Source organism: Heptranchias perlo, chromosome 7, assembly GCF_035084215.1.
Source record: "Heptranchias perlo isolate sHepPer1 chromosome 7, sHepPer1.hap1, whole genome shotgun sequence".
Classification (NCBI taxonomy): domain Eukaryota; kingdom Metazoa; phylum Chordata; class Chondrichthyes; order Hexanchiformes; family Hexanchidae; genus Heptranchias; species Heptranchias perlo.
Window position 1 is genome coordinate 29,949,333 of NC_090331.1, and position 15,442 is coordinate 29,964,774.

The 15,442-nt window shown below is 40.5% G+C and overlaps 1 protein-coding gene across 5 annotated transcripts in view; it reads right to left on the minus strand.

Moving 5' to 3' along the window:
- The window catches only part of thsd7ba (thrombospondin, type I, domain containing 7Ba), a 646,137-nt gene that overhangs the window by 250,022 nt on the left and 380,673 nt on the right, over positions 1-15,442 (minus strand). For all 5 annotated transcript variants that reach the window (XM_067987207.1, XM_067987208.1, XM_067987209.1 and 2 more), the window contains exons 8-10: positions 14,874-15,065; positions 10,128-10,362; positions 6,512-6,627 (exon numbers count right to left, since the gene is read on the minus strand). In XM_067987207.1, the coding sequence (XP_067843308.1) occupies positions 6,512-6,627; positions 10,128-10,362; positions 14,874-15,065 (543 nt within the window). The remainder of the gene's footprint in view (positions 1-6,511; positions 6,628-10,127; positions 10,363-14,873; positions 15,066-15,442) is intronic.

A 15,442-nucleotide genomic window follows, 5' to 3' on the forward strand; every position in this document is an offset into this window, starting at 1 on the left:
CAACCGTACAGGGTGCTGGTGAGACCACACCTGGAGTACTGCGTATAGTTCTGGTGCCCTTATTTAAGGAAGGTCATACTTGCATTGGAGGCAGTTCAGAGAAGGTTCACTAGGTTGATTCTGGGTATGGAAGGGTTGTCTTATGAGGAAAGATTGAACAGGTTGGGTCTATACTCATTGGAGTTTAAAAGAATGAGAGGAGATCCTATTGAAACATGCAAGATTCTGAGGGGACTCGATAGGGTAGATGCTGAGAGGATGTTACCCCTCATGGGGGAATCTAAAACTAGGGGGCATAGTCTCAGAATAAGGGGTCACCTGTTTAAGATGGAAATGAGGAGGAATTTCTTCTCCCAGAGGGTCGTGAATCTTTGGAATTCTTTACCCCAAAAAGCTGTGGAGGCTGAGTCATTGAATACATTCAAGGCTGATTTCGACAAATTTTTGATCAGCAAGGGAGTCAAAGGATATGGGGAAAGGGCGAGAAAGTGGAGTTGAGGTAAAAATCAGATCAGCTATGATCTCATTAAATGGCGGAGCAGGCTCGAGGGGCCGAATGGCCTACTCCTGCTCCTATCTCTTATGGTCTTATGGTCTATAGATCATGGCTGATCTGTGACCTAACTCCATGTACCCACCTTAGCCCCATATCCCTTGATACCTTTGGTTAACAAAAATCTTTCAATCTCAGATTTATAATTAACAATTGAGCTCGCATCAACTGCTGTTGGCGGAAGAGAGTTCCAAACTTCTACCACCCTTTGCGTATAGAAGTGTTTCCAAATTTCACTCCTTAAAGTCCTGGCTCTAATTTTTAGGCTACGTCCCCAAGACTTGTTCTAGACTCCTCAACCAGCGGAAATAGTTTCTCTCTATCTACCCTACCAGTTTCCCTTGATATCTTGAATACTTCATTCAAATCACCCCTTATTCGTCTAAATTCCAGGGAATACAAGCCTGGTTTGTGTAATCTCTCCTCGTAATTTATCCCTTGGAGTCCAGGTAACATTCTAGTAAATCTACGCAGCACTCCCTCCACGGCCAATATATCCTTCCTAAGGTGCGGTGCGCAGAACCGAACACAGTACTTCAGGTGTGGTCTAACCAGGGCTTTGTATAGCTGTAGCATAACTTCTACCCTCTTGTATTCTAGTCCTCTAGATATAAAGGCCAGCATTTCATTAGTCTTTTTGATTATTTTCTGTACCTGTCCATGACATTTTAATGAATATGTACATGGACTCCTAAGTTTTTTTGGACCTCCACTGTTTTGCATTTTTCACCATTTAGAAAGTACTCTGATCTATCCTTTTTCGGTCCAAAGTAGATAACCTCACACTTTCTTCAGGGACTACTCAAGTCACCTATCTGTTAAGCCAACCAAAGGGTGGCAGTGATGCTGCTTGTGTAGATTTTAGTGGTGTCCACCATTTTACCTTGGAGAACTCACTTTTCCATTTTTATACAAGTTCAACCTGAAAAGGCCAAAAGTCACATTTTCCCCTTTTTTTAAAGCCATTTTTCAAACGTGCTTGAAAAATGGACAAAAAAAAATGGGAACAAATTAATCTACCATTACTGATTAATAGATAGATCCATAGATATGAAATTCAATTATTTTCAACTGGAAATGTTATCGTTGTATAATATTTTCATAATATAAAGCCACAACCAAAAGTATCACTTGCATCAGAGTAGGTGCTGTGATGTAGCAAGATCATTTAAGCCCTCTTTTTAAAAAAAATCATTCATTGGGATTTGGCCGTCACTGGCATGGTGGCATTTAGTGCCCATCCCTAGTTGCTCTTGAGAAGCTGATGCTGATCCTTTTTCTTGAACCACTGCAGTCCATATGGTGTCGGTGTTCCCACAAAGTTCTCAGGTAGGGAGTTGCAGGATTTTGACCCAGCGACAATGAAGGAGAGGCGATACATGTCCAGTCAGGATAGTGTGTGACTTGGGGAGGAACTTGGAGGTGGTGGACTTCCAATGCACCTGCTGTTCTTGTCTTTCTAGGAGGTAGAGGTTGCGGATTTGGGAGATGCTGCCGAAGAAGCCTTGGCGACTTGCTGCAGTGATTCCTGTAAATAGTATACACTGTAGCCACAGTACGCCAACGTTTAAGCTAGTGGATCGGGTGCCGATCAAGCGGACTGCCTTGTCCTGGATGGTGGCGAGCTTTTTGAGTGTTGTTTCAGTTTCACCCATCCAGGCAAGGGGAGCATATTCCATCACAATCCTGACTTGCCTTGTGTGTGGTGGAGAGGCTTTGGGGAGTCAGGTGAGCCATTCACTGCAGAATATCCAGCCTCTGACCAGCTCCAGTATTCACAGCATTTATGTGTCTGTTCCAGTTGAGTTTCTGGTTAATGGTGACACCCCACCCCCCCCAGATTGTTGATGGTGAGGGATTCAGCAATGGTAATGTCATTTAATGTCATGGGGAGGTGGTTAGGCTCTCTCTTGTTGGAAATGGTCATTGCCTGGCACTTGTGTGGCACAAATGTTATTTGCCACATATCAGTCCAAGCCTGGATGTTATCCAGATCTTGGTGCATGCGAGCATTAACTCTTTCATTATATGAGGAATTATGAATGGACTGAACACTCTTCAATCATCAGCAAACAGCCCCACTTCTGACCTTATGATAGAGGGAAGGTCATTAATGAAGCAGCTGAAGATAGTTGGACCTAGGACATTGCCCTGTGGAACCCCTGCAGCGATGTCCTGCAGCTGAGATGATTGGCCTCCAACAACCATAACCTTCTTCCTCTGTGCCAGGTATGATTCCAGCAATTCTTCCCCCTGATATCCATTGACCAGTTTTACTAGGGCTCCATGATGCCACACTCGGTCAAATACTGCCTTGATACCAAGAGCAATCACTCTCACCTCACCGTTGGAATTCAGCTCATGTCCATGTTTGAACCAAAGCTGCAATGAGGTCTGGAGCCGAGTGGCCCCGGCAGAACCCAAAATGAGCATTAATTAGCAGGTTATTAGTGAGTAAGTGTCGCTAGATAGAACTGTTGATGGTACCTTCCATCACTTTGCTGATGATTGGGAATAGGCTGATGGGGCAGTAATTGGCCAGATTGTATTAATGCTGCTTTTTTTGGACAGGATATACCTAGGCAATTTTCCATATTGTCGGGTGGATGGCGGTGTTGTAGCTGTACTGGTGCCGCTTAGCAAGGGGCGTAGTTAGTTCTGGAGCACAGATCTTCCACAGCCAGGATGTTGTCGGGGCTCATAGCCTTTGCTGTGTACAATGCACTCAACCATTTCTTGATGTCATGTGGAGTAAATTGAATTGGCTGAAGAATGACATCCGTGATGGTGGAGCCCTCAGAAAGAGGCAGAGAAGATTCATCCACTTGGCATCTCTGGCTGAAGATGGTTGCAAATGCTTAAGCTTTGTGTTTTGAAACTCACATGCTAGATCTCCTCAGGTTTTGGTCTCCTTATTGAAGAAAGGACCTAATTGCTTTCGAGGCGGTTCAGAGAAAGTTCACTCGACTGATTCCTGGGATGAGGGGGTTATCTTACGAGGAAAGATTGGACAAGTTGGGCCTGTATACACTGGAATTTAGAAGAATGAGAGGTGATCTTATTGAAACATATAAGATCCTGAGGGGACTTGAAGGGGTAGGTGCTGAGGGGATGTTTCCCCTTGTGGGAGAGACTAGAACTAGGGGCCACAGTTTAAAAATAAGGGGTCTCCCATTTAAGACGGAGATGAGGAGAAATTTTTTCTCTCAGAGGGTCATGAGTCTGTGGAACTCCCTTCCCCAGAGAGCGGTGGAGGCAGGGTCATTGAATATTTTTAAGGCTGAGTTAGATAGATTCCTGATCAACAAGGGAGTCAAAGGCTACAAGTAGGTAGACGGGAAAGTATGGCTGAGATCAAAATCAGATCAGCCATGATCTTATCAAATGGCAGAGCAGGCTCGAGGGGCCGAATGGCCTACTCCTGCTCTTAATTTGTATGTTCGTAGGCTCCCCCATTGTTGAGGATAAGAATGTTCATGGAACCTCCCATTAGTTGCTGAATTCTGCACTACTATTCACGACTGGATATGGCAGGGTTGCAGACCTTTAACCTGATCCATTGGTTGTGGAATGGCTTATCTCTGACTATAGCATGCTGTTTTTGCTGCTTAGAATGCATTTAGTCCTGCTTTGTAGCTTCACCAGGTTGGGACCTCATTTTCAGGTATGCCTGGTGCTGCTCCCGCATGCTCTTCTACACTCCTCATTGAACAACGGTTGGCCACCTGGCTTGATGGTGATGGAAGGGTAAGAGCTATGCCGGGCTATCAGGTTACAGATTTTGGTGGCATATAATTTTGCTGCTGGTGATGGCTGACACCACCTCACGGATGTCAAGTTTTTAAACTGCTAGATCTGTGGTTAATCTATCTCACTTAGCACAATGGTAGTGCTAAACACGATGGAGGGTATCCTCAGTGTGAAGATGGGACTGGTCTCCACAATGACTGTGTGGTTGTCACTCCTACCAATCATCACCTGCAACAGGTAGATTGGTGAGGACAAGGTCAAGTAGGTTATTTCCTCACGTTTGTTCCCTCACCACCTGCCGCAAGCCCAGTCTGGCAGCTATGACTTCAGGACTTGGCCAGCTCGGCCAGTGGTAGTACTACTGAACCACTCTTATGGATGGACATTGAAATCCCCCAGAATACATTCTGTGCCTTTGCTACCCTTAGTACTTCCTCCAAGTGGTGTTCAATATGGAGGAGGACTGATTCATCAGCTGAGGGAGGGCAGTAAGTGGTAATCAGCAGGAGGTTTCCTTGCCCATGTTTGGCCTGAAGGCATGAGACATTATGGGATCCGGAGTCAATGTTGAGGACTCCCTGACTTTATACCACTGCCTCTGGTGGGTCTCTCCTGCCCATGGGACAGGACAAACCCAGGGATGGCGATGGAGTATTCTAGGACACTGGCTGATAGGTACGATTCTGTGGGTATCACTATGCCAGGCTGTTGTTTGACCAGTTTGTGCGACCGAGTGGTCTGTCTGGTTTTATTCTTATTTTCCTTTCTAACGATTTGACACAACTGAGTGGCTTGCTGGGCCACTTCAGAGGGCAGTTAAGGGACAACCATGTTGGTGTGGGACTGGAGTGACATATAGGCCAGACTGGTTTCCTTCCCTAAAGGACATGAATGAACCAATTGAGTTTTTATGGCAATTCAACAGCTTCACGGATTCTGTTACTGGTACCAGCTTTTTATTTACAGATTTTTTTTAAAAACTGAATTCAAATTCTCAAACTGCCCATGGTGGGATTTGAACTCCTATTCTCTGAATTATTTGTCCAACCCTCTGGAATACTAGCCCAGTAACATAACCACTTTGCTACCGTGCTTGTTATAACTCATCATACCCATACTTCTATTCACTGCACTTTGCCTTGGCAGTAATCTCTGTAACATACATCAGTAGCTTTCTGGAGTTCAAACTTGCATTGCCTGCAAGGAAATGTACATCAGGCTCAACATAGAGTACTGTAACATCAAATTCACAGTCAATACAGATAAGTTTTGACATCTATGAGGAGGTGTTACAAGATTGCAGTGCGATCACTTCTGTGGACCTGTGCTGATCAATACTTTGAATGCAAGCTCTTTGGCAATGTAACTTCAGCAGAGTTGAAGTGGAATTGAGTGGAGTGATTCCACTTCATTCTACAGAAGGTGAGCTTAAAAATAGGTCTCTCAACTTGTCGATATTACTTTACGAAGAGACATCCAAGTAACAACTGCCCCAAGTTTCGTAGAGGTTCACTTCAAGAGAAAACTTGCAGAGCGAAGCAGAAAGTCGATATTTCTCAGTACCACGAGTTCATTTAAGTTAAGTTTTCTACTATAATTATCATCTGATGTTCAAGCTTTCAAACCCCTTTCAAGGCAAAACCTACAAGATTACTGAAGGACCTTTTTTAATGCACTATAGAAGAAGGATGTTAAATGAGCTTGTCAGTGACACAGTTTTTAATTCAGCGAAGACAGGAGTCTTGGGTAACAAAAAATGACAGGATGGATTAGCATTGTCCATCAGCTTATATGGGCTCCAGTCAAATCACAGACCTGTCCATATTCTGTTGTATTACCTTTGTTTATACCTTGGAGACAGTGAATTGTTATTTGGCAAACAATTGACTTCTAGGTTTGTGAAGTATTGAAGCATGTTTTTGAAAACGCAAACCAGAAAATAAAAATCAATACCCATTATAGATGATATTTCTATCATAGTGTGCTAATAAAGATATATTCTGGTTCTTTATACAGTTTCTTTATGTTTTCTATATTATTCAGCACTATGCTTTTACAGAATGTAATTTCAGAAGACTCATGTGACCTGGGGGGGTGGGGGGGGAGAAGATTCTTTCCCAGAAACACAAAATGTCCTTCCATTCATGAGTTTTAATGGGTTTGATCCAATATTTATCACTACTAAGTATAATTTCTCAAAGGAATTACCTTGCTGACACATGGTAGGGCAAGATGTCCATTCACTGAAAGGGGTGACAATGCAATCCTTTTTACATGGCAATAGGCATGGCCGAACAGTTTCAGGCCTGGTACTTTCAGGACACCTGGAAATGTTGGGAAAGAGGAAGAATCAAGACTTGTTGTTGCAAAGAGCAGATGTAACAGAAGCAATAAACTTCACAAATATAACTTTTCAAGGATGAATAGATTTTTTTTTAGGTAGGTTAAGTTCCTGGACAGTTAGTTTATCAGGTTTTTAGAATGTGTTTCATCCAAGATGTTGGCTGCTGATAAAAATTTGCATTGAATGTTAAACATAAAACATTCTGGGACACACGCTCAGTGATGTGATATAACTGTATTGCCGGTCACGACACTGCACAATTTTCTACGTAAAAACCTGGTTATGTCTTACAAAACATTTTACTAAACAACAATGTTCCTATGTTTTGTTATTGCTAGAAAAAAGATGTTTTCCTATCAATCATTTTGCTCATCAAGTTAAGCAGTATTGCTTCTGGAGAAATAACCATTTCTGCTTTTGGCAGTTACCAGTTTCAAAACATTAACTTTTTTATCTGAATATTTTGCTCATCAGGAGCAGAGACTGGGTGGCACAGTGGGTAGACAAGGGCCTTTTACCACTGGGACCTTGATTCAAATTATGTCCAGACTGATGATATGAATGTCCTCTCTGCTGAATTTCGAGTACTTTTCTGAGAGTAGAACTAAGGAGATGGAGTGTCAGCATTGAGCAAAAGTTTGATATTTTTCCCTTGCCTAATTTGCAAACACTGAACTCAGTTGTAGCTCCCTCACCCAATCCTAGTTGAAGTTATCTGATTTAGCAGACCAGCGAGCTAACCTGAAACCTTCACTGCTTCACAGGGTGACACACTAGCCCAGTGAGCCATCAGGAGAGCCCAAACATGAAAATATCATCAGAAAATAGTTTTGATATGTACATAGAAGGATTTATGGAATCTAGTTCTCTGTATCAGTTCTCAACATGATCTGTGGAACAATAATCATAATTTTTTTCTTCAATCTCAAAATAAATGTATACTTTTCCAGCAGAAGTTTATTCTCATTGTAGTCCTTTTTATTTAGACTTTCAACTAGATATTGTTCTCACTCAGAAGTCAGACTTAAACAAAGCTGTGTTCTTTTATTGACATCAATTATTTTAAATTAATGTAATTAAATACAAAGTCTTGACAACATTTAGCTGCATTTAGAAGCATTAATATTTTATCTTTATAGAAGGGAATGACAAGGATCTGAAAGCTGAACCTTGGTACCTCATTAGCATTGTACATTGTAATTATTATTCCTGATGCCTGCATATGGAAAAGTCATCAGCATGATTAAAAGATTGGCCTTGACATTTTAATGTGCTGTCCATTAGCGCTACTGTGTCATTATTAGCCTGTCATTGTGCTGATCTTTGTTTCGCCTCTTTACATGTCAAAGAAGCTGCTTCTGCTTTATGTGTCACAGAAGTAAAAGTTTTATGGGTTGAACTTAAAATATATTACGCTTATCTTTCAGCGCACCCTTCACGTGGAAAGAGAATTTAACCTTCTTCATTAACTGGTAAACATCACTGAATTTATTCAATGCATTTCTATTGGCTTGATTAAAAAGTATACATAAATAACCTTGTTAGTGCCTATACTTGGATAAAGCCGTACGCATGTTTACATTACAATTTTTAAATAAAATATACCAGGGCAATACTCTGAGAAGGATTCATCCTGGAGTTTTCAAAACAGAACTAGCAGCATCGTCATTTCTTTTTTGTTATTTTAATGTTAAATAAACACACAAAAAAAATCACTTAGCCTCCAATCAGCCTCCTGGTCAGAGCTGCCATTTTTCATAGCCTCACCGTCTAAATGCTAAGATGAAATATCTTATTGTCCAGCGGGAACTTTACCATACTTTTTCATTCGTTAGTCTGATGTCTGTTTCATAATTGGGGAATCTTTCTGCATTTGAGGAGGTTTCAGGCCAAGAGAACTTTAAAAAACATGCCTTCTATTCTTTAAAACTTCATTATTCTATCAGTAAATCTTAAGGAATCACCAATGTGGGGAATCTCATTGACTGAAATGAATTTTTGTCAATCCAGTTAGAACAGCCTTTGTGACAGACACAACGTGATAGCCTTTAAAAGCACGCTGGGTTGTGGTGCTGACGAACCCAAAAAAACCCCACAAAATCCACCATTAAACAACACACGTGACATTTTTATAAGAAAGCTGTCATAGAAATGGTATATTTGAGTATCTATGGCAGATGAGCAGTAATAGTGTAGGAAAGAAGCCAGTAGAAATTGAAGAGCAGTAGAACACAGAGATTGTGCCTCTAAACAGGGACTGCATTTCAGAGAAGCAGCAATTACTAGTGACAAAGATTCATAGCAAAGGCCACAGGGAAAGAATAAATGAGACAGAGAGCATTCTATCAGATCTCAGTGCAGCTTTTCTCTAGTCCAATTTATTTGAGATCACGACAATGTTTTACTTTTTCTCCCTTTCTTCAGATTATCTCATACTGTATTCCTTTCCATGATCAGCCGGGAAGGCAAGTAACGCGTTCCCTCTTCTCAATCAATGCTGTGTGTAACTGGGACATGAAGATAGCAAAGGTTGACATAATTTTCTGATTTTCTTTTCTTCTCCATGTTAAAGCATCTTATGTCTAAACTCTTCCAACAAGTTCAGCCGAGATCAGGAACTGACTTTATGAAGAACCTGAGCTGCAAACTCATGTTCTTTCCAAAAACAGTGCATTATACGACTGAAGCACCTATTTATTTAATGTGCTGAAAGGGTGCTTAAGAGTAGACCTTCGGGGGTCTAAATTCAACATCACTGTGCCCGTTTTATGATAAACAATTTAGCAGGGGAGAGGTCTGCACCCAATCTTTCGGGACAGAACGCAGGCCTCATTTCAATGCTGAAATGGGACTCCTGCACCCATTTCTGACCCGGGCTCCTAAATTCATTTAGACTAGTCAGAGCTTGTATTTCTGGGTCTTCAGCTGCTAACCAGTGGTTCTTAAAGGTACCACTGGAGGCCACTCAAAAAAGGGCCCGAAAACTTTACTAAATTTTCTTTTTAGTGGAGTCAGAAGGGGACGGCTGAAATTTGTTAGACTCCGACAGGCAAGCTGTATCAAAGCGCCAGATTGGTGCTCACAACTCACCTGAAATCTAATGATGTAGCCCAAGGAACAATTTAGTTCAGTCCTCAGGCCTCTCTGTTCTGTTTGGGGCGCTAACAGCAGGAAACAAAATGGGCTGGTCAAAGTGGACAGAAACACAAGTCATCACACAGGATCAAGCTAGAAAGAGGAATCTGACTGAGGCCTTAACTTATACCAGACAGGAAGAGGATGAGTGAGTAAATGATATGAAAACATTGTTGTGGAGCCATAACAGCCTTCTCAAACAGCATATTCAGTGAGTTCCCCACACATTACTATTACACACAGAGTGAATCTAAACAACAGACAAGGACATGCAGCAATTATTGCTTGTTGCTTTATTACTATTACTTTACCTTAATCCTTATTCTAAAAAGGAAACACTAATACCTTTTGGGAGTAACATGTCTAACTTTGCTCTTCACGCAAAGGACCTGTCGAATCTGCATGCCAACAGAACAGGTGGCCTCACCATTCCAGCTGATAGTAGCATTGAGGGCCATCACCGATGTGTCTTCAATGCAAGGACCCCATGGTGATATATCCCAATAAAACACCACGCAGCCATGCTCATTACAAGATCGCCATTCTTGCAAAGCTCGGCTAGTAGGACATGGTTTTCCACCTAGGATACAAAGGCACCTTTAACTTAATTGTTTTAAAAAGTGAAGTCTGAACGTCAAGGCTGTGGTTTACTGCATTTATGAATATGATCAGCCAATTATGTTGCAAAGTAATAAATATGAACATGTTGTTCCACAAAACAATTCATGAGGAATACAATTTTGAAAGCACAACATTTATAAAGATTTGTTGTACTTGTATTTATGTTGATTTCCTCATAAATATTAGTTACTACCATGTCTAATTGGTTTGTTTGCTATTTTCCTTTTATACACGTCTACTAATAGAACACGCAAGACACCAGATTTCCCAGAATCATCCTGTGAAATAAAAACTTCATAGTACCCCATCAGCAGTTGAAAGGTGTGCATTTATGTAGGCTATCAGCGACATACAGATATACATTTAAATGGACCATTAATGGATTACGGATATTTTAATCCCTCAGCAAATTATGGATGAACACTTAAATACCCCAGCAAGTTATAGGCGTATATTTAAAAAAGACCATTAACAAATTACATGTAGATATATTTAAACACCCCCAACAAATTACATGTGTAATTAAGTTACAAATGTTGTAATTTAAGTTAAATAGCCCAACAAGTTGCAATTGGGTGGAATGATAACTCCATTAACAAGTTGTAGGTGTGTGGTTCAATGGCTCATTAACAGGATACAAGTGTGTGTTTAGTAGCCCAATAACAGTTATGTGGTTTAACTATCCATTAACAGGTTTCAAGTCCTACGAACTGACCTCACATGTCCCAGCTTTTAAGAAACATAAATCCGATCAATTAGAGGGGGAAATTTGTCCTTCTGTTCTTCGTGACTTTTATTACACATGTAGTGTTTCTATTTCCAGTCACAACTTCTGACGTTCACACCAGTGAAAATAAGACTGTTATAACACATACAAAGATATAATCGAGTCCCTTATACAAGCTGCACTGCTGCTATTACAAATATTACACATGACCTTAAATTGGCAGGGGCACACAGCACAATACCGTGCCTGCCCTACAGAGAAAATTGGTACCAAAGCAACTGCCTCACTCCAAATGGCTGCAATACAGTTAGTGTTAGAAAAGGGAAAATGCCCACTGGTGAACAGGGGCATTCTAATGAGGTTGGAGTTCATGCACATTTGAGCAGAAGAGAGGGAGCTTTCTGAGCATTTGACCATAATATTCCTGACCTGGGAAAATCTGATGCGACTACTGCGTGTCCAAAATGAAAGTTCCATTTTCAAGCAATGACAGATACCCCTTATCCTAACACGTGGCAAAAAAAATTAATTAAAAAAAGTAAAAGCACATTGCGCAAGGTGTTTGTATTGCACTGGAGCTTTAAAGTGTGTTGTGGAAGCCTTTTGGACATAGTTTCACACCCAAGAATCTCTACATGGTGAATTGCTAGAATGGAAATGGCAGAGGCCGGGAAGCAGGTCATGTGCCCAGCCTTTCAGTCAGTAATGCTCATGCCATAGGAAAAGCAAAAAGGAAAGAACAACTTGCATTTATTCAGCTCCTTTACTGTGATAAAGGTCCCAAAATGCTTCAGATATGAAAAAAATGGATACCCTAGTGGTGGTGGGAAAAGAGTTATGGAGGTGGCCAATGTCATTGTTAAATATGTAGGTTTCAAAGAGGTTTTTAAAGGAGGAAAGAGCGACAGTAAAACAATTTAGGGAATAAGGTGAAAACATAAAGCTTTTCTTATCTTGCTTTATGTTTCAAAATCTATCTTTTCTTCACATTTAAACAGTAATGGATGTATAATCGATAGAACATTGCACTGGTATTGGTATGTTCTATGTTTTATTTCAGTCATTGAAAGATACTTGCCACTGTGCTGCTTGTAAATTATGATTTTTTCACACTTGTGAAATAAACTCAGTAAAGCATTTCAACCAGTACACTGTCCTCTATCTGTTCTCGGTAGGCATGACATAGATTCAGAATTAACTCTGGATCTCATTGCTGCTACAAGGTAGAAAATGCTTCACCCCAACTATTGTCCTTCATTTTGATGAATAACCAGGCACAAAAAAAATCTTTAAAAAGCACTATTGTTACTGCAACGAACTCTTGCTAGCTATTTTTGAAAACATGATATTGTGCTAAGTAGCTTGCTAGGATAGCATGATAACACCACCCTCACACTCAAAAGACTTATTAGGATAGGGTGCCTCACTATAAGAAAACCACTCATGCAGTCAGAACAATTGTCCTATGACAAAAATATGTTGGACCAAGCAGGAAAGCAAGTGCTGATATTTTGTCTCCAAGAAAAAAAGCAGCGTCTTTGTGGGTGATGGATGATGTACTGCGGGTGGTGCCAGCAGAAAATCTGTCGCCTTCTCTCATTTTCTCTTCACAACGGCAAAAGGAAAATACAACCATGTATATGTCAGCCCAGCAGAATGTTAAATTGTGATGGTTCAAATTCAGTAAGCAGTCTGCTCATGTGAAAGGTTATGTGCTAGCGTTTCAGATTAACTTATTTTTGCTTGTTCAAAACCTGCAGAAATGCACAGGTTACAGAATTCTGTTTGCAAGCAGCAGTTAGGAAGGCAATCCTGGTTACCACGGTAGGTGTCCAACCAACATCCACAGCTACATCGGCCAAGTGGTCACTCTTCATGTATGAACCCAAGAAGTGAGTCAGCAGGTGGGAAGAATCAGACTGAAGCCCAATTTGTCCTTCCCAATATTCACTTCCAGCAGCTCGATACTAATCATGTGCAAGAAAAGCCTGGACGATTTTTCTCTTCCCCAACCCGAGGGTGGGAAGTGCCTATAACACCCATGGCACCATCCTGGCTGAGATCAACTAACACCACACAATGGGGCTGTTCTGATCTGTATGGCTCAGCTACTTACCGCCTTAGCCAGCTGAGCCATTGGTGGAGACTGAGTTTAATTTTGTTAGTTCTCTCATTTATCATTGTTTTTTTGAATCTTAAGCAGAAACAACTAGGAAGAATTTTTTCCCTATGATTTATTCTTCTCAGTCATAAAGGATTTTATTTCCAAACCCAATACATGCACCATCACTTCCAGAAGTTCATTCATACTGAATTATTGTACAGAATTCTTCAACCAAGCAAACTCTTAAATGCAAAATCCTCAATGTGTGGGCTGAATTCATAATACTGTATATTCATCATAATTCAATCTATTATTTTCTGGTAATATACTAACACTTTTTTCCTGTTATTGCCCCTTTCCTGCCCTGTGGCATAATTGTGCCCTATGTTTTTTTAATCATATAATTCCTCATCCAATCACATAACATAACGACTACTGTTGTCTTCAAAAGACTAGCACTGCAGATAATTGCAAACAATGGCAGGCTCCAGAGCCATACCAGATGTTACAGTATTGTAATTACTTGCAAGTACAAAAATAGCCTAACCACTATATCAACCAAGAGTCAAGTTAGAGAGAGTTATGAGCTGTGACGGAATTGCAGGTTCAGATTATGTTCGTTCTGATGGTTTATAATTTCAGCTGAGGCTCCTGGTTGCAATTTGTTCCAACCCAATTGTTTTTTATATTTTATAGTTACAGGGATCAGTGACACAGGTTACTGATGAACCAGAAAGGCTGAATAAAACAGAAATAAAGCAGAATAGCAGCTGAAGCCATACCATGGATGCATCCATAAAATCTACCTCCAATTCAGAACATTCAAATAAAAAGCAAGAGGGAAATGGAGAAAAAAGTTACATAACTATCGATTGATTACACATCTCACCACAGAAAATTATCAGAGATATATATTAATAAATTTCATGTGGGTATGTGCATTGAAGACTGACATGGAACTGAAATAATATGAGATGGTCAGATAACAAATTATCACTGCAATTTGAGGCTCATGTTTTTTTTCACTTCCCTGCCTTTTAAAGAACTTTGAGATGCTCTTTCACTGGAGGGACACGATAGAACTATAAGTCCTTGCCACATATTGGTCGTCTATATTCAAATGTTCAGTGTTAAACACAGTGATGCTCAGTGTTACACACATTGTTGACCATGATTTTCAAGTTAGTCACATTGTGGGTATCAGAATTTAACTGGCACATGCTATCAGTGATAGTTTACACCACGCTATGTTATTCATTATTAAGAAAGTATTGTATTCAGGCATTTCTATTTTACAATAAACTCCTGAAAGTAAATGTGCAGTCCATTCGCACTACAGAAAATGATAGCAGACCATAAATCTGTCTAAATTGTTTCAATTTTATATACAGCTTGTTTAAACAGTATTATCTTCAGATAGATGCTTCCTATATAAAAATCACAGTCACCATTATATTGGCTACTGTCAATATTAAAAGCAGCTTAGGTTATTTTAAGTTATTACCACATTTACTGATCTTACTGTCCTCCACAATAGAGTGACAATGCACCTTTAATGCCACAATTATAACGGGATGACATTCATAGTAAGAGGCACTCTTACAAAGTTGCTAATGTTCCTAATACAAGACACTCTTACCTTCTCCAGCTAATGCTATAATGGATCTGGTTCTGCTTTGCCTGCCCTCTGCGTTTTTGCTGGAACATGAGCGAGAGCAAACTGACCACTCAGACCATTCATTGACAACACAGTCAGTAGGACAGGGCACCTCGCAGACAACACGACTGGGAAGATAGGGCTCCCCACACAGCTCATCTAATGTTACCTCACCTGCAAAACACAAAAAGGAAAACCCTTAAGTTAACATGATGCTGCTCACCCTTCTGAAGTCAATGTTATTTTTGATAGTTTGGCACAGAAATATAGGAACAGGAGTAGGCCATTCTGCTCCTAGATTCTGTTCCGCCATTCAATTCGATCATGGCTGATCTGTATTTACCCGTCTCTGTTTCATGTACCTTGATATTCTTACCTAACAAAATCTATTAATCTAGTCTTGAAATTTGCAACTGACCCAGCATCCACAGCCTTTTTGTGGGAGAGATTTCCAGATTTTCACTACCTTTTGTGTGAAAAAGTGCTGCCTGATTTCACTTCTAATTGGCCTGGCTCTAATTTTAAAATGCCCTCCTGTTCTGGATTTTCGC